A 12,276-nucleotide genomic window follows, 5' to 3' on the forward strand; every position below is an offset into this window, starting at 1 on the left:
TCTCCTAGCGCTGGGAAGCAGATTTTTAATCTGAACTGTCATTTCCCAGGGGTCTACCACCTCAGCAGTCATGGCTTCATGCAGGGTCTTGGTTTCAGTTAACTTTCTGCCTTTCTGTTCTTATCCAGATGTTAAAACATACCAGTTACTTAATAAGACCAACGTCTTTGTTTTTGGCTCCCAGGAATTTTCTTTATTTTCTTGAAGGCACTATGGTGCTTTTAAAGCAATGTTTATTATATTTTAGGCAGCATTTCTAGGTGCTTATAGGGGAAGGCTTTCAGGTTATCTAATGTACCATTGCTAGAAATAGACGTTAAACAATTTTGTCCTAATCAGCACTATGGTGGTGACGTAAGAGGCCAAGTCTGAATATTTTATGTGAACAAGGGAGCAAAGCTGCCCTACCGTGCAAGTTTTGAACAGTAAAGATTCTTTCCCCTTTTCCTTGTCTCCTCAAGAAATATCCAGAGAACATTCTAAAGGCCGACCTGCCTGTGTCCACTTCAGCCCCAGTCAAGGCAATGACGGAAGCCGGCGTCCTGGAGTCTCCTCTGTCGAGAAGTCCAGAGGTGAGACGGTTGGCGAGCAGCAGTGCGACAAGGGGAAAGGCTCCTTGAAGCAAACCTCCTGTGTCAGGGTGGCTGGGCCTGAGGAGGAAGGAGAGGACCCCAGCCGGGCAGCAGCTGGCCTCCCGCGGCAGGACGGCCCCTGGAAGCTCAGCCGGCCGCCGGACGCAGCGCCCAAGGCCAGATGCGCCTCCCAGAAAAGGCGCCTCCAGGAGCTCAGAGGAGGAAGGCGCTCCCCGGCTGGGTCCAGCCGCCCCGGCAGTGCCAAGGGGGAGGCGGTCCATGCTGGGCAGAGTCCTCTCCACCCCCGGACACCAAGAAACACAGTGACGCAGGACAAGCTGGCAGGAGGGACCTACTCAGATTTGCCACAGAGGACAGAGGTGTTGAGGTCAGGAGTCAGGAAGTCGAGGACATCTGTCCCGTCTGAGGACGCTCAGCCATCTACGGAGACTGATCTGGCGCCTGGCGCCCTCTCTGGGCAGAGTGTGAGTATCGACCTTCTCCCCGTAGAGCTGCGCCTGCAGATAATCCAGAGAGAAAGAAGCAGGAAAGAGCTGTTTCGCAAAAAGAACAAGGCGGCGGCGGTCATCCAGCGGGCCTGGAGAAGGTAGGAAGCCAGGAAGCCGCAGCAGCTTTGGCATGTGGCTGTCCAGATCCCCACGATGTGATACCCCCGTGCTCTGTGATACCTTCTAGTAAATTCCATGTGCTGGCGTGACATTGAGCCTGCCCATGAGAGTCACACGTGTGTAGATCTTAGTCATTTATATTGAGTAAGCTGGGAGGTGTTTTTTGTCCAGAAAGGTAGGAAAGCACCCAGGATTGCCCAGTATAAATGAAAAACCAGGAAGCCTGAGTTTCAGGTGAAGCTCTAACATGTTACCTGACCTTGAGCAAATCATTTGGCCTCCCTGACCCTCAGTTTCCTCCTCTATAGAATGGGATTTAACAGTTGCCACACCTGTCCTGTTTATAAGACAAGTTGCTAGAATAAGATTATGTGTACTTTGTGAATTCTAAAGCGCTATATATGTGAGATATTTTACTTTCCTTCTTAACTACCCAGGCATAGATACAGTGGATTGAGTGACTGAAATTTATTACAAAAACCTGCGTGAGCATCAACCGAGCTCAGAATGTGAGAGTGGTGGTGGAGGCGTCCTAAAATACCAGGATGAATACCACCTGAGTGTAATTATGGGCAGATTGGAGAAGTCCTCTGCTGCAAGTTTCCACATATCTCACAATCTCCACACTGCAGGCCCCACTAGGGCCTAAATCCAGATCAGGCCTTTCAATGATGACCATGCCCAGGGGAGGGCCGGACCCATCGCTGACAGATGGGAGTCACATGGCCTCCATCTCCAGAGAGAGGACGTTTGATGGGGGAACAAAGCCAGCAAAGCACTGTGAGTACAGGTGCGCCGCGTATCAAGGTGCCTGTCAGGAGATGAAAGGGCCGGAGAGATGCTGGCGATTTGGCAGAGAGAGAGGAGAGCGTCTTTTGAGGTCCAGTGGGAGGCCTCGGGGACTGTCGTGCCAAAGACCCTAACCCAGAGCCGGGCATCTGCCCCAGGCTTGCACGGCCATAGCGCGTCCTCGGGTCTGTTCAAGCTCGTGGCCGTTCACAGAGGCGCTCGTGCCGGATCCCCTTTGCTCTCCAACCATGCCAGGAGGCCATCATGATAGGGATTAGCGTCCCGTTTTTCAGACAAGCAGATGGTCTCAGAGAGGAAAAGTGGTCAGATTCAGCCCTTGAAACTCTCTCTGGCTCAAGTCCAGGGGTCTTTCCCTGACGTTCTCAGTAAAGGCAGTGTTTGCTGTGGTCAAAATAATGGAGGCGGAGGCCAATCACGTACCCCTCACCTCAGAACAGGCTGCCTGGATGGGCTCACACACATCAAGGTAATGTTACGGGGGATGGTGGTGTTACTACTGTTGTTAATACTAGCAGTTGGCATTCGCTGGGCCCTGGTGCCAGGCACTGTTCTAAGTGGAGTTACACATGTTAACTCTAATCCACACAATAGCCCTGTGAGGTAGATACTGTTCTTATTATCCCCATTCCACAGAGGAGGAAACTGAAGCGCGGAGAGGTTAATCTCCTGCCCAGGTTACAGAGCTGGTACCCGCCAGAGCGGGCTTTCAGCTCAGACTGTGTGCCCCTGAAGCCACAGACGGGAATGGTCCTTGTTCCCTCTCCTTGGGGCGTTCCGCCAGGGCATGCACTGGCTACCATCCCAGGGGAACTTCTGTTAAGTATTTCAGCTGAAACCTCGGAGCCAAACAAGCCAGTGAGGTTTGCCATGTGAGGCCCCACAGCTGCTCCCCAGCTGAAATGCCTTCCCTGTTAGACTGTCCTTTGCCTCCTTTGAAGAGTCAGTAGGTGACAGGTCCTGTCAGTAAGTGTGTCCATAGCAGCAAATGAGCCTTCAGTCACCCCCCCACAGACAGTGGGCTCATAGCCAAGGGCCCACCTGGGGAGGCAATTACACAGGCCCCCTCGGGCTGCCCCACTGTGCAATTCTGCGACCTGGGACACCAACGCCCACAGGGCTTCTGGGAAGCTGAACATGGTGGAATGTCCCGGGTCTGGCGAGGGTAAAAAACCCTTTTATTGATTCTGCTATAGCCACATACACATCTGCCATTTGAAGTAGAGGAGCCCAAAGTGCTGTCCCGGGACAGTGTGTGGTGTGTGACACCAAACCTCAGGAGCCCCGAGGGCTGGGGTCGGGAGCAGGGCCTGGCACACGAGCGCCCATAAACGCAGGCCGCGTTCCAGGAGATGCGTCCCGGAGGGAGGCAGGCCGGCCGGACCACGCGCAGGGTGGGCCAAGCAGATTGAACCTGGGGCCCAGAGGAAATGAAGCTCTTCGTTTTATTACCAGTCAAGTCTTGACTATTTTAAAGATTGAGGCCAGAGCCTGGGCGAGCTAGGCTGGGCTGGAAAGTTGCTTTGGCAGTTGCCGCTTCCTGTCGGTAGCCCTCCAGCGCGCGCCGAGGTGAATTAGCAAGGAGGGGCTGGACCACAGGACTGCATGTCCCCGTCTTCTCAGGAAACCAGGAGTGCGTGTTCCCCTTGAGAAGGGGAGAACAGAGGCTGTGACTGGCCACGAGGACCACCAGACCAAGACTCAGTCTCCACACGAGCCTCGATACCGCGGGAGCCGTGCCCGCTGAAAGCCGAGCTCCGACGGCGCAGCCAGCTCCGCGCTCTGCCCGCGGAGCGGGGGTGAGCGGGGGCTGAGCTGTGGGGCCGTGTTGTCCCGGAACTCTCCCTTTTCTCTACAGTTGGCTTTTCGGAAATGTGGTACATGCTCTAGTAAAGGGACGCCGTGGTTTGCCAGGCTCCAGGAAAAGAAGGGAAGAATTATGTAGGAATCAGCCTTTAGGGCAGGAGGGAGGGACTGCACCAAGCGCTTCAAGGAGCTTCTAGTCCTGGGGAAGAAGGTTATGTCCCGTTTGGTGTACTGTGAGGTCGGGCGCGGGGCCGCTGCTCTCTGCAGCACCCTCTAGGCCCACCAGGAGTAGTTAATCGGCTACAGATAATGACGCTGATGTAGCTTTCCTTGGGAGCCTCCAAAATAGCCGTGCTCTGTAGCTTGGGAGTGCACGTGGGATTAACACCATCAGATACAGCCTTCATCACTGTGCCTGCCCTCTCTTTGTTAGCTCTGGTAGTTTTGCTTTATATATTTAGGTGCTCTGATGCTGGGTGCATAAATATTTACAATTGTTATATCTTTTGGATGGATTGATCTCTTTATCATTATATAATGACCTTCTTTGTCTCTTTTTACCAGTTTTAAAGTCTGTCTTGTCTGATAAATTATAGTTACCCCCGCCTTTGTTGTTGTTACCATTTGCTTGAAATATCTTCACCCTCTGTGTTCTTCTAGAACTAAAATGAGTCTCTTGTAGGTAGCATATTAGATCTTGTTTTTTAATCCATTCAGCCACTCTGTGTCTTGATTAGAGAATTTAATCCATTTACATTTAAACTAATTATTGATAGATAAGGATTTACTATTGTCATTTGTTAATTGCTTTCTGACTGTTTTGTTCCATTGTTCTTTGTTTCTTACCCTGCTGTCTTTTGTGTGTGTGTTTCAATGCCTTTTGGTATCAGTCTGCTTTGACTTCTTTTATCATGTACTTTTGTATAATTAGTATAGGTTTTTCCCTTGTAGTTATTATGAAGCTTACATAAAATATCTTAAAATCATAACACCCTATTTTAAACTGATAACTTTTCTTTGATAGCATTTCTAAATTTACTTTTACCTCCATCCCCCATTTTAGGTTATTGATGTTACATTTTACATATTTCTTATATTGTATATCCAATAACAGGTTATTGTAGTTATGGTTATTTTTACTACTTGTTTTACTTTTAAACTAGAGTTGTATGTGAATTACACACCACCATTACCATTCTACAGAATGTAACTTTGACTATCTGTTCACCATTACCTGTGAGTTTTACACTACCTTCTTATGATGATTAATGTCCTTTTACTTCTGCTCAAAAATTTCCTTCAGCATTTTTTGTAAGGCAGGTATGATGGTGATGAGCTCTCTCAGCTCTTATGTGTTTGGGAAAGTCTCTCTCTCCTTAATTTCTGAAGGACAGCTTTGTCAGGGATAGTATTCTTGGTTAACAGTTCTTTTCTTTCAGTGTTTTAAACATTTCATCCCATTCTTTCCTGAAGTTTCTGTCAAATGCTTATAGTCTTACAGGAGTTCACTTGTATGCAATGTCTCTTTTTTTCTTACTGTTTTCAAAATTATTTTTGTCTTTGACTTTTGACAGTTTGATTAATGTGTCTCAGGGTAGCCCTATTCTGGTTCAACCTATTTGAGATCCTTTGGGCCTCATGGCTGCATGTCCATTTCTCTTCCCAGGTTTGGGAAGCTTGCTGCCATTATTGATTTAAATATACTTTCTGTCCCATTCTTTCTCTTCTCCTTCTGGAATTCCCATAATGCAGATATTGTTTCTTCTGATTGTGTCTCGAAGGCTTTTTTCACTTTTTCTTTTTTCTTTTTGCCTTCTCTGACTGGATACTTTCAAGTGTCCTGTCTTCTAGGTCACTGATTCTTCTGCATGGTTAAATTTCTTTTGAAGCTCTCTGTTGAATTCTTCAGTTCAGTTATTGTATTTTTCAGTTCTAGAATTTCTGTTTGGCTTTTTTTTTTTTTTTTTTTGATGGTTTCTATTTCTTTGAACTTTTTCTTATTTTGTATAGCATTGTTTTCCTAATTTTGTTTGGACATCTGTGTTCTTATAGTTCACTAAACTTAAAGAGACTTCTGAATTCTTTGTCTCACACATCTCCATTTCTTTAAGGTCGGTTATTGGATCTTTTTTTCCTTTGATGTCATGTTTACCTGATTTTTTTTTTTTTTTTTTTGGTATCCTTGATTCCTTATGTTGGTATCTGCACATTTGAGTAAGCAGTCTCCTCTCCTAAGTTTTCTTTGGCAGAGATAGTTATTTACCAGTCAGCTCAGTTTGAGTTTCTGGATGTGTCTTCTGGTAACATCCTTGGGCAGGTGGGGCTTGCTGTCTCTTTTTGGGAGGGCCGCTGCCCAAGCTCTGAGGTTTGAGGGCAGGGGGAGGGAGGAGGAGGGTGTTGCCACTGCTGGCTGAGAACCACTGGCTGGGGCTGCTGGTTTGGTTCCTTGCTCCAGTAAGGATGTAGGGCTCTGCAGTTGCCTGGGTTCTCTGGTCAGGCTTACTTAGTCAGGACTGGGTAATACACTCAGCGTGGGCAGGGCTGTGATTTAGCTTTCCTGCTCTGGTGGGACAGTAGGACAGGTCTCAGAACCTGCACAGCTCACTGTTTGGGGACCCAAATGAGGCAAGACTGTGCACTGAATTCCCTAGCCAGACATAGGCACCAGTTTCATTGTGTAAGGGGGAAAGCCGTGGATGTGCTCTCTCTTCAAGTGCCACTGTAAGAAGGGCTGGTGGATGGGCCGTGCATCTTCCTGTGTGCTTTGGTTAGGTTCCCTGGTTGGATGGGCTGAAGGCTGTATTCAGCAATGGCTGGGGCTGTGAATTACTTTCCTTGCCCAGGAAGAGTGGGAAAACTGGTTCCAAGGGTGGCAAGGCTCTTTGTTTTTGGTCTTGATTCAAGCTGGCATGCTCTCCAAGTTCCCAGGCTGAATAGTGCTACTGGCTTTGCTCAGTGGATGATCAGCTCTGCTGCTGTGCAATAGTCTTCTGCACTGCTGGGCTCTGCAGCTTCGAGGTGGTCCAGCCAGCCTTTCTTGTCAGGTAAGGGCCAAGAACTACACTCAGCAATGGGGTAGGCTATGACTCAGCTCCCCTGGCTGGGCAGGGTCAGCGTAGGCTCCAGGGCCAGCAAGGTTTTTTGTTTAAGGTCCTGAATCAGGGAAGCTACACACCACTGAGCTCCCTGGGCAGACTGTGCCACCTTCTTGGTCTACAGATGAACAAAGCTACTGGTTGGGTCTACTACTTGGACTCTACAGGTAGGATCTGCTAAGATCCACATGCTGGTTGTTGCAAGCCCCTCACCCCTTCTCTGTCACAATTGGATTCCCAGGGGTTAAACCCCACAGCATCCCTGGCAGTCCCCATGGAATGAGACTAGCTAGAGCCGGAGCTCCCAAGAAGCAACCCACAGTGTCCACTCTGAACTCTCTTCTCACTGGAAGAATAGTCTGTCTTCCCACTAGAAGAATTGCAGGCTCGGTGTAGACCTCTCAGTGTAGGGCTGTGCTAGCCTCAGGGAGGGGCAGTGCTTCCAGCAAGTAGCTACTCTTCTTATCCTTCTAATGCTGTCTGTCTCGGTCTCTAGAGCAGGGGGTGCTTCATCCTCACTCCCATGTTCTAGGATTTTCTCACTGGTGCCCATGAATAGTTGGTAGTTGTTGTTGTGAGAGGGAGCAAAGTCAGGAGTGACCTATGTTGCCATCTCAGTGATGTCCCTTCTGCTCAGCCTTTGTCAGATTCGTAATATCTGCCTCACAGATGTATTTTCAGGCTTGATCATAGGGAAAGTGCCTGATATACATCCTGACCAAATGGCCCCTTCCACATTGTAGCCCAGTCTTCCATCCTCCTTCCCTTGCCAAATACACAGTGCTTCACACACTTCTCACATTACTGACTTTCCTGCACCTCTGCTCATGCCAGTGCTGCTACCTCGAATGCCCCTCTCTGCCTAGCAAGCTCCTACTCATCCCTTAAAACCCAGCACAAATATTAGCCATCTAGCTCCTTGCTCTCAGATAATACTTCTCATTCTGCATATATTTGTTTACACATTGGCCTATCCCACTTCAAGGGCAAGGACCCATCTGATTGATTCCTAGTCCAAGAAGTACTGATGGACAAAGACAGAATTCAGCGTTCCAACATCATGCCACTGAGGTTAGGAATGGGAGCTTGAATGAATCTCCCAAGAGTTCAGCAAATACTATTCCTATAGCTTCTAGGAACTTTAAGGAATGTTGTTTTTTTCAGTACTGTGATCTTAAAGTCCCTCCCTTCCTCTGACCCCACAGCTATCAGCTCAGGAAGCACCTGTCCCACCTTCTGCACATGAAACAGCTTGGAGTCAGAGATATGGACAGATGGGACCGAGAATGCATGACTTTGATCCTCCAGGTTTGGAGGAAGGAACTGGAACTGAAACCTCCGAAGACCTCGGCAGTAAGCAGGACCACCAAGAGTCCATCCAAGGGCAGCTCGGGCACAAAGCCCACCAGGCACTCAGTGCTCAAGCAAATCTACGGTAACTGTCCTTCTAGGTACTTTGTAGTTTACAACAAGCACCTCCACAAAGTGTCACATCAGAATTTGAAATGGGATTTAATTACATTGGGCAAACCTCCATTCAGGTAGGAACTCTATTATACTTCCAGGCACCAAGAGAATTCTCAGCATCACATTAGTGCCTCCCATCCAGCAATTCAGGGTCAGAATTGGTTCTTGAGGCATTCTGGCATCTCAAGAGAGAGCCTTCCGGCCGAGAGATTCTCTGCTGGGCTTCATGCCTAAAAGCCTCACCACTGCAACCTCTCCAGGCTGCTGCCTGTCTTTCCCTGAAGTTCCCCATTTAGAGGACTCCAGGCACAGGCAGACCCTGCCTCCTCACATTGATCTTCCCTATGCTTAGACAGTACAGGGGCGCCCATCTATGGGAATGCCCCAGATCCAAGCACTGCTGTGAGTACTTGTTTAGCAGATGAACTGCTGCATACTGAAAGGCTTCCAGCTCTGGAAAGTGCCCATCCAAATAAACTCAGCAGAGAACAAGCCCAGCTAGCTCCCCAACAGAAAACAGTCAGAGCACCTTTAGCAACAGATCTGTGGCCCTGGCAGCAAAATCTCAGGACTTGACCCTGGGCTTGCATGATTTTTTCCACACCATACCTTATTTATCTTAGCAGAGACACGTGCAAGTTCAAGCTTTCACCTCAATAAGGAATTAAGAACTTGGTCAGGCCATAGCTGTCACTGGTCAGAAATAGATGATCGTTGTTGGTTGATTTCAGGTTCTCAAGAAGGGAAGGTACGCCAACCCACAAGATCTTCAAAAGCCCATTCTGTGCTGCATCTCAATTCAGGTAAGGCAGCCACTGAACAGGCAAAGCAGATTGGGGAGACCACCTGGGGAAACAGTTCCATTTTTTGTTTCATCCCCAAAGGTGAAAGACGTTAGAACAGACTGCCAGGGGGCTCCAGTGGTCATTCGATTTCAGGTATGCATGTGTTTTTCATCCCCCTTTCATGGAATTATCACTGCAGTCAACATCTCTCCAGAAGAGGCAGGCTGTTTTTACAACCAAAAGCTGTTAGCGTTATCTCCAGTAGAAACAATGTACGGAGCCTATTACTGATCACTTGTACATCCCTGTTCGTGTAAAGGAGGGGAAAACACAAATACTGTCATTCTCCAAGTAATTCTTCGGAAGTTCTTGTTCTGTTTTGGTTTCACATTAAGATTCTCCATCTCCTTCCCACAGATGGGAAGAAGCCCTTTGACCACAAATTCTGGCTTTTACCTTTTGGGCAAACGTCCCATGAGGAGGACACTTAATATTTTAATATCATGTCCAGCTCAGGCTCAACTGTGCATACTTTTACTCATACAGAAGCAGCTCAGGGAACTTTCTTTTTAATCACAAGACGAGTGTTTTACTCAGGGCCCCTTCATTCATGCCAGCATTCAGTTTGGATGATAAGTTCAGTGCTGTCAGCAGTTAATGCCAGGTCCGGTGTTGCTCATGGGTGACTATGGCAACACGCTCCCCCCAGTCCCTGCTCCTCGGTCATCCCGCAGAAACTGAGCGCAGCTGGGAAGGTGAACAATGACTGTCAGCATGAACTTTAACATTCATTTAGTTTTTGACGGGGGTGGGGGTGGTAGCTGGAGGTGGGAGGACAAGAATTAGTGCCAAAGCTAGTAAGAGTTGGGCAACCCATGTAATATAGGCAGGCTGATCAGGAGTTGATGGGTGGGGCAATTAGAATCTTTTGTAAGGTATCAGGCCCATAGTTCCATGTTAAAAAAAAAAAAAACACAACTCTTGTTGAGTGATCTGAAGAGTGGTTTCAAAAACAGAACTGTCAGATAAAACTGCCAAAGAACTAACATTTAGGTAATCAAATATAAATTTTTGAGCATTTTTTACTTTGTCTCAAGAGAAAAGCCCAGGACTACCAAATCTTTAGAAATGAAAGTGTTTAGCAGCATAAAAGGTTTTTAGTTAAAGGACAGAATAAACAAATTCAAAGAAATACTTAGTAGTTTCTTAAGCCCTCATATGAACAAACAGCTTTTTTGTCCTACACTGGCTTGAAAATGGACAAGAACTGAAAAGAATCTTTTCAGACACTGAAACTTGGACAAATGTTTTTTGAGGCCACCCACCCACGTTAACCACTAACCTGAGAATAAGAGCTGTTAGCTAGTTTTGCTGCAGCATGTGCTTTATACAGAATACATGTCTGTAAATTTCCATGACTTGGCCATCCATGTAAGTTTGTGATCCTGTGGAATCACAAATGCCAAACTGAACCAAGGAGAAACCATTAGCTTTTGTCTTCACCTTGAATACTCTTCATCTTTTGCTTTGAGAATTCCACAAGGTTAAGGATCTTGGGATTCTGCTCACCGTTCTACTTAGTTTTAGTAAGTTGTTTGCACATCGTACGTGCTCACACTCATCTGAGTGAAGCCTGTTGCTCTAGCCATCAACGTAGGGGGAGGCTTTAGTATTGCCTTTACGTCTTCAGAAGGAGCAGAAAGTGAGCTGGAAATGGCGAAGTAAAAGCCTCCTTGGACTTTGTCTACATGCATTCGGGAGACAACCGCATTCTCCCGTCTTCTATACCCACCCTGCAAACCACCTACATACACACCCACAAAGAACAGCTGCATAGTAATTAATGATCAGAGAGCATACATATAATGTCCTAAATTTGGAGGCCCCTCTCTTTAAAAATAAAAGAACTTCCTTTAAAAAATTCCATTCCAGTAAATAGAATAACCATGGCTTAAGGGATTACTGGTACCCCTGTGTGAATGCAGAATATTCCTGCCCACCTACAGAGAGTATGCAGGTGACAACTCAAGACTTGATGGAGTAAAGGCAGCCAAAGACACACGAGTTCCAAAGCAGTTCACTTTAACTTTACTGAAGTAATAGTAATAAAACCGGAAGAGAAAGTAAGACATATTTTTGTAACTTTTAAACAACTACTTACCTTTCATATTTGCTTCTTTGCTCATTAGGACAACATATAGCAGCATGGCCTCAGCAAGGTCTCTTAACTGCCTGGGTGCTCAGCATCTTCATTTATTGAGTGAGAGGGCTGAGCACACCACTCACTTTCCAACTGGAGCATCCTTTACGTTTGTAATAAAGTCATAAAAAGGCCTAAAATATCCACTTCAAGTCTAATATGCCTATCAGTCTACCACCTGAATAGTTTTCAAATGAACCTGTTTACTAGAATGGACTATAGCCAAGTACGTGGCATGTGGAAAATTACACATCTGTGTATGTTCGTGTTGTTAGGCACAGAGAAAAGCAGTATCATCCCCGTAATTCCAGGCAGACTGAAGACCTGTGTTCCAGTCCTGGCTTTTCAAACACCTGCCCCTCCCAGTCCAGGTTCTTTCCTTAGAGAGATGTCAAGTATCTTAGAGATGGAGAATGCAAGGCTGATAAATCATCCAGTCTCTACAATAAACTAGTCATCCCTTTAGCCTCATGGATAGTCCAACCCAAACCCTTTTTTCTCCCCATCAGGGAACTCTTCCCTTCAGCATTAAAATTAATAATCTGCATCTCTCTCTGGTATTTGTTTTTAACAGTGAGCAACTTGCAGTGTATACAACTCCTTGAGAACAGTGGAAGATCAAGGAATTTTTCTTATAACCTGCAATCAGCTAATCCATCAAAAACCAAAACAAAGCTTCGACTGCCTCTGGAGGAAGACTGTACCCGGAGGAGCACAAAATAGCTAGTGCAGATTTCAAGTTCTTGCTGATTATCTTTCACATATTGGGAGAACTTTAATATCCACGCCCGAAGCTTTATCAGCCTGAAAATGTGGTAACAACAGGAAATGCCAGTGTTTCCTTCCTGCTCTCACACAGCACTGTTAAGTAAATGCCTAGCCTGCACTGAAAGGACCAAGGTAGACTACGCCCAT

The 12,276-nt window shown here is 46.9% G+C and overlaps 1 protein-coding gene across 10 annotated transcripts in view; it reads left to right on the plus strand.

Annotated features, from left to right (window-relative positions):
- The window catches only part of INVS (inversin), a 121,125-nt gene extending 108,855 nt beyond the window's left edge, over positions 1-12,270 (plus strand). For 6 of the 10 annotated variants that reach the window (XM_014559743.2, XM_032478079.1, XM_032478078.1 and 3 more), the window contains 4 exons: positions 462-1,179; positions 8,115-8,344; positions 9,108-9,179; positions 11,936-12,270. In XM_014559743.2, the coding sequence (XP_014415229.2) occupies positions 462-1,179; positions 8,115-8,344; positions 9,108-9,179; positions 11,936-12,084 (1,169 nt within the window). In that variant the 3' untranslated portion in view covers positions 12,085-12,270. Of the gene's footprint in view, positions 1-461; positions 1,180-8,114; positions 8,345-9,107; positions 9,180-9,260; positions 9,315-11,935 lie in introns of all 10 variants that reach the window. The other 4 variants (XR_004319362.1, XM_014559744.2, XM_014559748.2 and 1 more) reach the window with 4 other exon arrangements.
- The last annotated feature ends 6 nt before the right edge of the window (positions 12,271-12,276 follow it).

Source organism: Camelus ferus, chromosome 4 (assembly GCF_009834535.1).
Source record: "Camelus ferus isolate YT-003-E chromosome 4, BCGSAC_Cfer_1.0, whole genome shotgun sequence".
In the NCBI taxonomy this organism is placed as follows: domain Eukaryota; kingdom Metazoa; phylum Chordata; class Mammalia; order Artiodactyla; family Camelidae; genus Camelus; species Camelus ferus.